Consider the following 13,946-nt stretch of genomic DNA (forward strand, 5'->3'; position numbering starts at 1 on the left):
TTCTATGGAAAATTAGTGTGAAAAGACATACACTCTGAGCTGAATAAAAAAACTTTATCAGCAAATGTTATTTGTTTGAAACATTACTTTTGAAAATCCATCAGGGGCATTTCTGTGAAAGAATGAGACAAGAAGTTAAAATTGAGGACAGGGACACTTCAGGGCAGTAGTCATTCATTTTTCCTTTGCAAAAGCGAGCGCTTTCCCCTTTTTTGAACTCTTCCGGATTTCGCCCTGGAAACCAGAACGTATCCGACGGGGAAATAAAACAGAACTACTCAAGTAAGGTTGTAACTCTGGGCATATACTATAGCTAGCTGAAACTCAACTGGAACTCCTGTAATCAAATGTACATAACTGTTTTAATGCTCAATGTATGGTTACTGTACACATTTTACAGTTCACTGTAGTAGTTTTACAGTGTATCCCCCATCTAACACTAATTGGAGAAAAATTTGGAGAAAAAAGGAAAAATCAGAAATACATTTAGAAAAGAATTAATTAATAAAAAAAGGAAAAAAAAGCAATCTTGCTTTTGATCACATACAGACATTTAAACCAGGGGTGCCAAATATTTGCACCGTATTTGCACTGTAATATATTTGACAACATATCACTAAATGACTCCATGAATAGCTGATAATGGGTGATAATAAAATAATAAAAGTTGATAATAAAACGTGTTATTTTTTATGCGCATTTTCTCAAATAAAGCTCCGAGTACTGAATGCAGAGTGAATCTTTTTGACACAAAACACAAAGACAGCAGAGCAAAATGAAAGACAATCTGTGTCCGTGAACTACTTCAGAGCTCATTTTGCTGGGGGCCTGATTCAAATGCAATTTTACGCTTTTATTTTGAAATTGTTCTCTCATGTTACACAGGAAAATAAACCTCATCACTCGCTTCAGCAGCCGGATGTTTTCTGTGTAGTTTCGTAATGTCAATGTGGTTTGACATTTGTCCTTTATGTAGTTATGCCACTCATTATGGGATAAATATTAATGATCAGCGTGGATCAGACGTAACCGACCTTTTTTAAAGGTAATTTTTTATTTGTGGATGCAATGTAGAAGTGTACAACATGTGTCATTGGGCGACTGATTGCGATTTAGTCATCTTAGCTTTCTATGTCTAGCCCAGTAATGGCTAGTACGACGCTTTTACAAGATAAACTGATATTATTGTTGTTTGCATGCTTTACAGCTAAACTTTGCATGTTTCAAATGTTGTGTGACTTCAAAGTATCCCCAACTCAGTATTGAAAATAACAGACTTCATAAAGCATATGCTGATCATTCCTATTACATTTATTTGATACTTCTCAAGGCAGACTTCATAAGTATTGCATACAGTACTGACAACAACAATGAACTCATGCACATTCATACTTCAGAGGAATTTGAAGAATTGCATATATGTTGTTGCATGTTCAGATTAAAGGAAAGGTCAACATAAAGTGTCTCAGTAATGAGCTGCCAGAATAGCTTCAATGCATGTTGGCATGGATTGTACAAGTCTCTGTATCTCTGGATGGAATACAATTCTTCTAAAAGATATTCCCTCATTTGCTATTTTGATGATGGTGGTGGAGAGTGCTGTCTGTCTGTCAAAATCTCTGCTTACTGTGAAGGCCATAGTGTTTCACATAATTTTCATATTCATAGAACCATTTAGTTAAGCATTTATTGTCATCCTGGAAGAGACCACTCCCATCAGGATAGAAATGTTTCTTCATAGGATAAAGGTCACTCAGAATAACTTTTTATTATCTTGGTGTGTGCCACTCGCGTTACACTTGTCTAGAATATGGTGAAGAATGACTTGTCTGATCATATCACTCTTTTCCACATTTGTGTAGACCAGTGTAAACCTGTGGTTTTGCACCACTGTACTCTCAAATGCACATTTGTCATTTTAATGAGGGGTTTATAATGTAATATCTCTCTGTGTAGTACTTGCACTTATTTATTTCCAATACAGCTTTTATTACAGATTGGGGGGGGAAATCTGATGCTTTATTGACCATAACCTTAATTAATATAGTTAATGTTTTGAGGGATCATGCTAGATTGATTGTGTGCATTGCCTGTGTGCATGATTACCTGCATCTGTTTGCAGATGCTGCTGTCTTGGAGAGCAATAGCATGGCTTCAGGACACCAAAAAGCTTAGGTATTTCACATCTGCTAGTACCCTGGACTTTGTTCCAACCAGTGCACCCATAGGTTCATTGGTATTGGAGCAACTTCAGGACTTTGTCTACCAGACTAAGCGACTCTTTGTGATCACCGGGGCTGGGATTTCCACTGAATCTGGCATCCCTGACTACCGCTCGGAGGGAGTGGGTCTGTATTTCCGCACAGAGAGACGACCTATACAGCACGCCGAGTTCCTGCGGAGTAGCAAGGCCCGCCAACGATATTGGGCTAGGAATTATGTTGGATGGCCACAGTTCTCCTCACACCAACCAAACTTAGCACATCTTGCACTGCGCAGCTGGGAGGCTGTTGGGAAGGTGCACTGGCTGGTGACTCAGAATGTCGATGCACTGCATTCCAAGGCTGGACAACAGAACCTGACTGAGCTGCATGGATGTACACACAGGTAAACATTTAAAAGAATGAGGGGGGGGGGGGTAGTGGTAGTGGTAGTGGTAGTGGATGTAGAAAGTCAAGGCTTGGGGTGATTGCAGAAACCAAGGCTGTGGGTGGGGTGATGCCTAAAGTTATCTTTTTAAAAATATATTCACATACATGTATACACATGTTAGACACCATATGTGATGACTGAAAAGCATTTTAGCTAATGCCATTATGTTTCCAACAGTGTGTAGTTTGTTAGATTTGCATTAAACAACACAGCATTTTTGCACCTGTGTAACAAAACTGTAGCATTTTCAATATGCACGGTGAAACCGTTGCACTTTGGCAAACACAGATCTTGAGATTTTCTGCCAAAAAAGGTTGACGTTTTTCAACGAAAATTTTTTGTTGCGATGCCTACGTCTAAATAGAGGGCTTGCTTTGGAGGACTTCCAAGGAATCTGAGTGTATGCTCAGTGCAAAGACAAGTGGTGTATACAATGCAGAATGCTCATTTTTGGTGATATTCAAAAAGGGGGCTTGTCCAGTGTTCTGGCTGTGGTTCCATTGTGTTTCTAACCGTATCAGCCACAGCCACAATAATCTGTATCCAGTCAATAACAGTAAATATTTTCAGTGAGAAAAAGAGTGTCCATGTTCACTGTGTTTAAGCTTCTGTAACTTTGTTTTTAGTAACATTTGGAGTAATTCTGTCTCTTGGAAAACAAATCCCAACAGGTTACCTTTCAGAAGCCAGGATTATGCCTATAGTCAAAAGGGTTCAAGTATTGTAACCATTTTATTTTGGGTATGTCATTATCAAGCAGTGAAAAAAAAAGAAAAGGGGCGATACTTAAGGGGTTAATGTTATATAGAAGCAAGATAGTGGGTACTAAAGATATTATAGGCAGGTTTATTATTATACATGAAATACTGTAAAAGCTAATATATATAATATATATACTTTTTTTTTTTTTTTTTTTTACCAGGCACAAGCTACAGTACAGTGGTGTGAAAAAGTGTTTGCCCCCTTCCTGATTTCTAATTTTTTTGCATGTTTGTCACACTTAAATGTTTCAGATCATCAAACAAATTTAAACACAAGTAAACACAAAATACAGTTTTTAAATGAAGGTTTTTTTTATTAAGGGAGGAAAAAAATCCAAACCTACATGGCCCTGTGTGAAAAAGTGATTGCCCCCCCTGTTAAAACATAACTTAACTGTGGTTTATCAAACCTGAGTTCAATTTCTCTAGCCACACCCAGGCCTGATTACTGCCACACCTGTTCTCAATCAAGAAATCACTTAAATAGGACCTGCCTGACAAAGTGAAGTAGACCAAATGATCCTCAAAAGCTAGACATCATGCCGAGAGCTAAAGAAATTCAGGAACAAATGAGAAAGAAAGTAATTGAGATCTATCAGTCCGGAAAAGGTTATAAAGCCATTTCTAAAGCTTTGGGACTCCAGCGAACCACAGTGAGAGCCATTATCCACAAATGGCGAAAACATGGAACAGTGGTGAACCTTCCCAGGAGTGGCCGGCCGACCAAAATTACCCCAAGAGCGCAGCGACGACTCATCTAAGAGGTCACAAAAGACCCCACAACAACATCCAAAGAACTGCAGGCCTCACTTGCCTCAGTTAAGGTCAATGTTCATGACTCCACCATGGGAGGCCTGTAGCGTAGTGGTTAAGGTAAATGACTGGGACACGCAAGGTTGGTGGTTCTAATCCGGTGTAGCCACAATAAGATCCGCACAGCCATTGGGCCCTTGAGCAAGGCCCTTAACCTTGCATTGCCCCAGGAGAGGATTGTCTCCTGCTTCGTCTAATCAACTGTATGTCGCTCTGGATAAGAGCGTCTGCCAAATGCCAATAATGTAATGTAATGTAATGAGAAAGAGACTGGGTAAAAATGGCCTGCATGGCAGAGTTCAAAGACGAAAACCACTGCTGAGCAAAAAGAACATTAAGGCTCGTCTCAATTTTGCCAGAAAACATCTTGATGTTCCCCAAGACTTTTGGGAAAATACTCTGTGGTCTGACGAGACAAAAGTTGAACTTTTTGGAAGGTGTGTGTCCCATTACATCTGGCGTAAAAGTAACACCGCATTTCAGAAAAAGAACATACCAACAGTAAAATATGGTGGTGGTAGTGTGATGGTCTGGGGCTGTTTTGCTGCTTCAGGACCTGGAAGACTTGCTGTGATAAATGGAACCATGAATTCTGCTGTCTACCAAAAAATCCTGAAGGAGAATGTCCGGCCATCTGTTCGTGACCTCAAGCTGAAACGAACTTGGGTTCTGCAGCAGGACAATGATCCAAAACACACCAGCAAGTCCGCCTCTAAATGCCTGAAGAAAAACAAAATGAAGACTTTGGAGTGGCCTAGTAAAAGTCCTGACCTGAATCCTATTGAGATGCTGTGGCATGACCTTAAAAAGGCAGTTCATGCTTGAAAACCCTCCAATGTGGCTGAATTACAACAATTCTGCAAAGATGAGTGGGCCAAAATTCCTCCACAGCGCTGTAAGAGACTTATTGCAAGTTATCGCAAACGCTTGATTGCAGTTGTTGCTGCTAAGGGTGGCCCAATCACTTTTTCACACAGGGCCATGTAGGTTTGAATTTTTTTTTTTCTCCCTTAATAAAAACCTTCATTTAAAAACTGCATTTTGTGTTTACTTGTGTTGTCTTTGACTAATATTTAAATTTGTTTGATCTGAAACATTTAAGTGTGACAAACATGCAAAAAAAAATAAAAACAAAAAAAACAAAATCAGGAAGGGGGCAAACACTTTTTCACACCACTGTATATGTACCCTATGTACTCTTAAAAGTTTGACTAATTAAATATATCGGAGTGCCACCAAATACCTGCTACCGCAGTTTTTACTTTATTATATTGAATACTGCAAATTGCAACATTCAAAATGAATTCCTTTATTCAGAAAATGCTACATGAACTGAAAATGATAATTCCTCTATTTGCAAATTATTTCAAAATGTCTTATTAGGAGTGTAAAAGGTAAATTCACTGGCTAACTCTTGTCTCCAGGCACTGCATTTGTATATTTGGAGTTAACATAATCTGAATGAATGTGGCCTTCTCTTCCACAGGGTGGTGTGTCTGGGGTGTGGGTCCCGCTCTGTTCGGGAAGCCCTGCAGGCCCGCTTTACAGCCCTCAATCCAGGATGGGTAGTGAAGGCAGGAGGTGTTGCCCCAGATGGGGATGTTTTCCTTTCAGATGAACAGGTCCAGCACTTCCGGGTCCCATCCTGTGAGAGTTGCGGGGGCATACTGAAGCCAGAGGTCACGTTCTTTGGGGACACAGTGAATAGAGAAACTGTGAACTTGGTGCAGCAAAAACTGGTGGAATCAGATGGAGTATTAGTGGTTGGCTCCTCACTGCAGGTACATGATTGGCAAGTTTAACAGCTATATACAGTACATTATAACAGGGAATAATTAACCAATTTCTAGAAACCTTTCAATCTGAAAACATAATGCTAGCGATCATTGGTGAGTACATTGCAACTGTATCTCTTTTTACAGGTGTATTCGGGGTACAGATTCCTTCTAACAGCTAGTGAAAGAAAAATTCCAGTTGCCATCTTGAATATAGGGCCAACCAGAGCAGACCACCTATCCAGCATAAGAGTGAGTGCCCGCTGTGGGGACGTGCTGCCTGCAATCCTACCTCTCACAGAACGGGAGCTGGCACAACCCTGATCCGTCAACTAGCCGGAACAAGACAAAGGAAACATGCACCTGGACATTTCAGTCAATATGCTCACCTTCACCAGTCAATATGCTCACCTCACCACTCAATATTTGCTTCAAGTGCAGCTATTGACTTGGCTTTCTCTCAGGATATTAGTTTTTTTTTCCTTTGGCATTGTGTTCTATATAATATTGTCAATTTTAAATCCAATTAGACTCTATTCCTATTGGATGACCAAGAGTCAAATAATGATCTTTGCTTGTTGCAAAGTAGTAATAAACCTGAAGTAGTAAATGATGAATGCCAACGTTAGTGTCTCAGCTCTGATTAGTCCAGAATATAGTCATAGACCAAGGTGGTATATTTCCCATATCCCATGATACTCTCCTAAATGAAAATCTACAATTGATAAATGTGTACAGCCAAAACAATAATGATCCTACATGTATTTCCATTTTAAAAATATTTCTGTAGTCGACAATAGTTTCTTGTTATAAATTACATTTGTATTGTGGTCCTCCTAAATGCTGAACAGTTGAATAACAGTTGAATAACTTTTAATGTTAAAATTACAATACTGCAGAAATTAATTTAACTGTAACTGCAGCATGTGTACAATGGCAAATACATTGCACCATTTTGCAATTGAAACCCCACATATTACCATATATTTCACTTTCTGCCATTACTATTTTTATTGCAGTAACAACAATCAATTTCCCCACATTTTCCCCAGAAAACTCTTCACTGCTACCAGTATGTGATGCTGATGTCTTATACAGCAAGAGTTAAGGGTTCAAAATTGTAATGAGGCTTTCTGTAGTTCTGGTTCACTCGGTCCTTGTAACTTGGGTACTGAGACACTAAGGAACACACATCAGCATTGTTAGCTCATCTTACTTGCAGACAGAAATTTGATAAGCCGTGTTGTGGCAAGTGCAAGAGTATTTTCCTTGGGAATAAGTATTTTCTACAGAAAGATTTGAGCGTGTGGACAGGAAAGGAACACTCAGTCTTGGCCTGCCGCCCCCTTCCTCTTCATTCGGACTTTCTCTGTGTTCTTGTTCTGGGGCTGGGGCTCTTTGGGAGTCCTTTTCCTCCAGGAAAACTGGGACTGCCGTATGGCCTCTGTGATCTCAGGGAAGCTCCAGTGTTTGTGTGTGAGGGCAGCCTGCAGGGAAAAGGGGCCATCGCGGGTACGCCGGACCCCTGTGCACACGGCCGTGCTTCGCAGCTCCAGGCCCACCTCGTGCACCACCCTGCGCAAGACCCGCTGAGTTTCATTCACACACTGCATCTCTGCAACAAGTGAGAGATTGAGAAAGAGAGGATTTAGACTGTCATCAGGTCCTTAATCTTATCTAGACTTCAAAACATAAACTCCCATAGATACAACATCATGGTTAAACTTGTTGACTGGTTCATTACACTTTCTTCATATTTCTTCATCATACTTCAATTTATTTAGTATATTCAAGCGTTCTTTAAATACAATTGTCAAGATTTAGAAATGGAATTGATTCTCTGGTCTTGCTTCAGTGGAGTTGCCTCCACTTTTACACGATTACAGAATCTAGATTTGCAGTCTTTGGATCTGTCTATCTGGTGGTCAAAATTGTGCAATATTTCATTTATACAAAACATTTTCCAAACACGATGGAAAATGTGGAATTCAGTTTTCTTATTAGTCCTATTCATCTGCAGTAGTACACAATACATGGGCCAAAGTCAGTCTAATTTCAGAATTCAATGTCTCACTGAATAAGCTGCATGGATGCAGTTTAAAAACACTAACTTTAAAAATGAATAAAAAATAACTTCCGAACACATAATGAGCATAATGCTTTTACTGATCAATCAACCCTAAATAAAATAATGGTTCACTAGAGTGTGTCTCTTGACAGTCCAACTGGTCCAACTGGATTCTGGGATTCTGAGGAAGAACTATGATATTCTCGTGTTTGCACCTACCCATTAAGCAATTATTTTAGAAAAGATAACGGAATATATTTCAAACAACATCCAAAAGCATTTACAGTTTGCAAGGCTTTAGACCACTTTTAGTGTTGTGGGTTCTTGAAAATATTTTATTGCCCATTTAGAATCGATAATGTTTTGGAAGTTGTGTTAATGTAAAATCTCTGGATAAAACAATTCATTAAAGATGTGCCATGTGTCCCACATGTCCCTACATCAACACTGAACTAGGTAGGATTGGATTACAAATCCTTATCCCAATTTTTTTTTATCAGGTTTGAAACAGCTTCTAATTTTGAAATACTTGAAATAAAATGTTTTTTTGGTATCCAGTTACTGAAATCCTATCCAAAAAAAGTATTTTTTTAATACTGGGCCCAGATGACCTGTACTCTCAGCCTGGCTCTGTGTGTTCAGCAAGCTGATTAGCTGTCTCTCTTTGGCAGATATTCAGTAATACAGCGTTAATGACCCCAGACGTGGCCTTTTTTCTGTCTTACCTAGGGTAAAGTAGGGTGGCTTGAAGGACAGACATCGCAGACCAGTTAAAATAGGGGGAGATTTCCCCTGTGGATACAGTGACCCCTTCACTGCCAGCTCATATGCCTGTTGAGAGGACAGGTCAATGTTTGAGTACCTACAAAAAAAAAGACAAAGTGTCACTGGAGAATTAGGACAGGCAGCCAGAGGAAGGATCAAAGAAATACAGCAGTCATAGAGAAAGCAACCTGTCATTTGTTTGACAAAGTAAAGGTCAGATAAATTGCAGAGAAAGTGCTCTGCACCCTCAAGCATACACACAGCAGCCTGCTGGAAAATCTACCTACAACTGCAAAGATTTCCTGGTACTTTGTTGAATTGTGCCACTGTCTCAAATAGTGGCACACTGGACCACTGGCAGCAAAACAACTCCAAAACCTCAATGACCCACCGGCATATTTGACAACAGGTATGAGGTGCTCCTACTCCAAACACGTTGATGTTGTCTTCAGTAGCACTCACTTCCAGTCATGATTCCAATGAAGTTTGGCAAACTGAAAATGCTTGGTTTTATTTAATGTGCTCAGTAAGGGGTGTCTTTTATTTTTTATTTTTTATTTTTTTTTTTAAGACCCCAAGACACGAATAATCTCTGCAATTCTTAAACTGTGATCCTTGGGTTACTTATAGCCTCCCTCGCCATCTTCCTTACCATCTGTGGGGATAATATGCACTTGCATCCTCATCCTGGCAAGTTTGCAACCATTCCATATATTTTACACCTTTTTATTACACCACTAGGTGGTATGTTTTACCGTTTATGTATTTTGTACCCATTCCCCGAACTTATGATGGTGAATTGACAGTGAATTGACAGTTCATTGGCTTTTCCTATGCTGATGTTTCACAAAGGGATTTTGCATGCCTGTTGTGTAAATTATACTCAACAAACAGGAAGTGATGGAATAACAAAATACACTCACTGAGGACTTTATTAGGAACACCTGTTTATCCATGCGGTTATCTAATCAGCCAATCGTGTGGCAGCAGTGCAATGCATAAAATCATGCAGATACGGGTCAGGAGCTTCAGTTAATGTTCACATCAACCATCAAAATGGGGAAAAAATTTGATCTCAGTGATTTTGACCATGGAATGATTGTTGGTGCCAGACAGGGTAGTTTGAGTATTTCAGAAACTGCTGATCTCCTGGGATTTTCTACAGTCTCTAGAGTTTGCAGAGAAAGGTGTGAAAAACAAAAAACAACCAATGAGCAGCAGTCCTGTGGGCAGAAAAGCCTCGTTAATGAGAGAGGTCTGAGGAGAATCGCCAGACGGGTCAAAGCTGACAGGAAGGTGGCAGAAATCCAACTTGCACACATGCACTTGCACACATGTGGATGTGTGAATTGGAGTAGACTTACGTGATCAGAGCTTTCTGATTGGATCCTTGGATCATACCCAAGACTCTCTCCAGGTCATCTTGAGTGATGTGATCTGGAGAATAAATTGCTTACTTTCATTTTAAATTCATTAAGATGAAACTAAACTACATAGTTGTCAGACTATTAAGGTGTATAATAATATAGTCCAATATACATTTTGTACTGTATGTTAGGTTTTCAAGTACTACAATATGACTGACTGCTATCAATCTTTGAACAAAACAAATTTAGCTTGTGCAAAGACTGAACACTGAGTTTCATGTCAATGTGTGTGTGTATGTGTGTGTGTCAAAGGATCATTTTTTCATATTTCTATGATACAAACTATGGACTTGCTGGAGTTACATTGAAAAGTGCAATTGTTGCAATTTTGGTGGTTCTGCAAAGTGGCCATTTATAGGTGTTGCTCATCTTCCATTAATTTGCAACCAAATTCACCCATTCATGCATTCAAATTGTAAGGTGGTGGGAGGCTTGCAGAGTCATTAGCAAGATCCTAGGTTTTCAACCCTGGCCCTGCAGAGTCACAAGCCCTGCCGGTTTTTGTTTTCACCTTAAAATTCAGCACCCAATTCACACCTAAGTAACCAAATTAAGTGAGTTAAGAGTAACCAATTCTCTTGGAGCAGACTCATTGTTAATTTACTCATTTTAACACACAAGCCTTCTATTTGGAGGTCCAGAGGAATCTCATCATGCTGATCAAACAAATGTAGTACTTTAAATTTTTAATTTACAGATGTTTCATTGTAAAGTCTCAATATATTACAAAAATGTCTTTAAGTGCAGCCCACATTTGCCTGGGTGCTTTAATTGATGTTTTTCTTAATCAGTCTCATTCCTGTTCAAAAGAGTCCAAGCAATAATTGAAGGCAATAGCCTTTATCCCTGTGGGGCTACAGGCTAGTGTTCATCGGCATAGTTTGGATTCGATCTTGGCCTTGATTACTTTATGACTGGGAAAGTAAAATTATTTTAACTTGCCAAGTTATCAGTGCAAGTATATCGGCTAGACTGTCTAGTGAGTTACAGTTTTACCAAAAATAGCTCACCATACGTGGTTCTTTCCACAAGTCTGCCTGTATGGGAGAAATCCTCTGTGGCAAGCCCAAACTCTCCTTCCACCGTGTAATCCTGCAGAATGACAAGACCAGTCCTTAATAATGTATCTCACTCAGACATCCAAAGACATTATTAATTGGAAGTAATAAATACCCTTGTGGTTTGTGAATTGCATAGGTCAGCAAGCATCTTGTTTCCTTGGCCCACACCGAGAACTGAGACAGAAGGTTATGAAAATAACAGCTCAGAATACATGAGGATGATGATTCAACAAATAGGAGCAACATCATCAGTACATCACAATAAAATGGTGTCTAAAATGTTGTCTGATAGTTACATACCTAGTACTCCTGAAGAGAATGCATCCAAGCGGTGTCCCACACCAACATGCAACTTCTTAAACTGGGGTCCTGTCACTGTGATAAGAGCACACAAGAATAGTCACTATGTACAAACCAACCTCAATTATCCAAAACTATGATAAGGATAATAACAAAGCCCGATCATATCCACGTTTAGTTATTACATCTGAGGTGGACAGAGGAAATGTAACTTATTGGAGGAGGGCATGAAAGGGGCACCAAATAACATGCTTGAAATGATGGCAGAGTACATGAATCAAGGCTCTACAATGGTTTCATGTTTCATTTCATTTAGATAACAAATTAAGAAATGACTCAGGGACGCATCATATAGTATCTGTCCTGCATGTAAATGCATGATAAATACCAAAAATGTGAAAACTTTCAGAAATATAGCTGACCCCAGTTACTGACTTTTGCAGACCAGCTTTGACTTAGCTAGACATATATTATACCCTTAAGAGCTAGACGGGAGCACAGTTGTTACTGGTTACTGGTAATGTTACTGGTTTATTTTTGTCGTAGGGTCAGTGCAGAAGGTGGACATACACCTGTGGTTATACACATTGTTTGCTTTTTATGTCATGCACCTGGAATGCTTGGAGGTTGGAAGTTGGAATTTTCAACTGGTAAATTCCAACCTCTGACTCTGAAAGGAACACAGCTATGTAGTGTAGTTTTTGATGATTTTGTATGTATGATGACACGTACACATGTGATGTACACATGGTTAACACGAGTCACAGTGTAGGCTAGCTACTGTGTGTAAACTGACGATAACATGCACTACAAAAGTCAGTTTTTCCTATTGGTTACTGTGGGGAAATTAAGTCCATCATGCCGGCAAGGGTGGGCTCAGGACAGCTGTGGAGTAGAGAGCTCTTATTTGCCACCAAAAAACAAACCCTAAACCACTATGGATTATGGGTAATCTGGCTCCGCCTCTTATAGGCCGAAATGCAACACAGCTGCCCCCTACAGTCGAAACGTCGCAAGTATTTTCTTTCCCCGGCCAGCGGCATTCTTGCAGCAGAGGCAAACAATTGAAAATAATTCACTTATTTCTCTTCTTATCCTTTATCTTTCAGGTTGTAAGTAATTGATTGTGTGTGTCTGTCTGGTACCTTTGAAAAAAAGCATGTCATGCATCTTTTTGAACAAATGATTCATGAAGACTGGCCAAATATAATTTACTTGAATTGAAAAGTGTTTACGCTGTAAGTCCAACCATACAGACGGTTAGATAAAATATTAAATCTGAAAAGGAGGCAGGTGGCAGCGAGCCCAATACTGACCCAATGGGTGGTTTGCCAAAATAGGGAGGCGGGTTGCAGTCAGTGTCAACTCAGTAGACCCATCAGACCCTTCTCTGATCTCTGGGAGAAACGCAATCTGTTTTCTTGGTTCCAGTGGTGGTGCTGAGTTTAAACCTGTGGTTAAAAAACAAACAAACATGTTCTTAGAATGAGTGATAGCAGCTAGTATCGCTGTGAAAGGAGTTTATATTAACCTACACAGACGCAAAATGCAGGATTGACGGCTTTGGCCCAAAGAACGAAACAATGCATTTTCCTGAATACAGGCTGCTGCCCCTATTTTCACCGAGCCCATGTAACATTTTTAACTATGGTAAAAGTCATAACGGGACTTTTAGACTCACTGTATTCCGAACAGAACACGGGGAAGCGGCCACTTCCACCAGAAGTTAACCAATGGTAGTTTGTCAAAATGTCAAATCACTTGCAACAATAGTAGGCCCGCTAATATAATATCAAGAATAAAAACATGTACTTATCAGTAGAAGCTTAAACAAGCCTACCTTTGAGCAGGTTGGTCTCGATGCCATCCCGGATCAGTTTCCAGTGAACACCGGGAGGTTTGTAAACAGCAAACAATCCCTCCAGTCCACGAAACATCCAAACAGCGCGACTGCCCATTGTGGCTAATCTCAATTATAACCTACATTATCGTACCCAACATCATGTCAGTAAAAACCTTAGAATAAAATATGTGCGTAATATGTAGGTCACGATGCAACCCCAGCGTGCAGATCTGACCCCAACACAAACCTCCTAGTTAAATGACTTCCGGTAAAGAAAATGGTGGAAAATTTCAAAACAAAAGCTAGAAATGGTTCTCTTAATTTCTATTTCTATTTTATTACTGGACTAAATTGGAACCACTTAAGTCAGCGTTCTGCGGGCCGCAGTGTCTGCAGGTATTTGCTCCTACACCGCATGATTTCACTAATTATTTCTCCTGCCTGCTTCAGATAATAAGCGAATTAAATCTGAAAAGGAGGC

At 39.7% G+C, this 13,946-nt stretch overlaps 2 protein-coding genes across 2 annotated transcripts; one reads left to right on the forward strand and one right to left on the reverse strand.

Moving 5' to 3' along the window:
• Positions 1-916: 916 nt before the first annotated feature.
• sirt4 (sirtuin 4) lies at positions 917-7,548 on the forward strand. Its single transcript, XM_061259753.1, has 4 exons — positions 917-1,045; positions 2,123-2,607; positions 5,713-6,007; positions 6,149-7,548. Exons 2-4 carry the CDS (start codon positions 2,123-2,125, stop codon positions 6,323-6,325), a joined length of 957 nt encoding a protein of 318 aa, XP_061115737.1. The 5' UTR covers positions 917-1,045; the 3' UTR covers positions 6,326-7,548.
• Positions 6,802-13,779, reverse strand: trub2 (TruB pseudouridine (psi) synthase family member 2). The gene is made up of 8 exons (XM_061259752.1): positions 13,463-13,779; positions 12,939-13,073; positions 11,623-11,697; positions 11,435-11,496; positions 11,272-11,353; positions 10,199-10,271; positions 8,795-8,931; positions 6,802-7,616 (listed from the first exon to the last, which is right to left on the reverse strand). The coding sequence occupies exons 1-8, from the start codon at positions 13,578-13,580 to the stop codon at positions 7,327-7,329; spliced, it is 972 nt and encodes a 323-aa protein (XP_061115736.1). The 5' UTR covers positions 13,581-13,779; the 3' UTR covers positions 6,802-7,326.
• Between the last annotated feature and the right edge of the window lie 167 nt (positions 13,780-13,946).

The sequence above is a fragment of the Conger conger genome, chromosome 11 (assembly GCF_963514075.1).
Source record: "Conger conger chromosome 11, fConCon1.1, whole genome shotgun sequence".
Classification (NCBI taxonomy): Eukaryota; Metazoa; Chordata; class Actinopteri; order Anguilliformes; family Congridae; genus Conger; species Conger conger.

Excerpts from the sequence above, each read along its gene's own strand:
- sirt4 (XM_061259753.1), top strand. The coding sequence starts at position 2,123 with ATGCTGCTGTCTTGGAGAGCAATAGCATGGCTTCAGGACACCAAAAAG. Across the intron at positions 2,608-5,712 it reads CTGCATGGATGTACACACAG|GGTGGTGTGTCTGGGGTGTG; the intron begins GTAAACATTTAA and ends TCTCTTCCACAG. Across the intron at positions 6,008-6,148 it reads TGGTTGGCTCCTCACTGCAG|GTGTATTCGGGGTACAGATT; the intron begins GTACATGATTGG and ends CTCTTTTTACAG.
- trub2 (XM_061259752.1), bottom strand. The coding sequence starts at position 13,580 with ATGGGCAGTCGCGCTGTTTGGATGTTTCGTGGACTGGAGGGATTGTTT. Across the intron at positions 13,074-13,462 it reads CGAGACCAACCTGCTCAAAG|GTTTAAACTCAGCACCACCA; the intron begins GTAGGCTTGTTT and ends TTTTAACCACAG. Across the intron at positions 7,617-8,794 it reads GCCACCCTACTTTACCCTAG|AGATGCAGTGTGTGAATGAA; the intron begins GTAAGACAGAAA and ends CACTTGTTGCAG.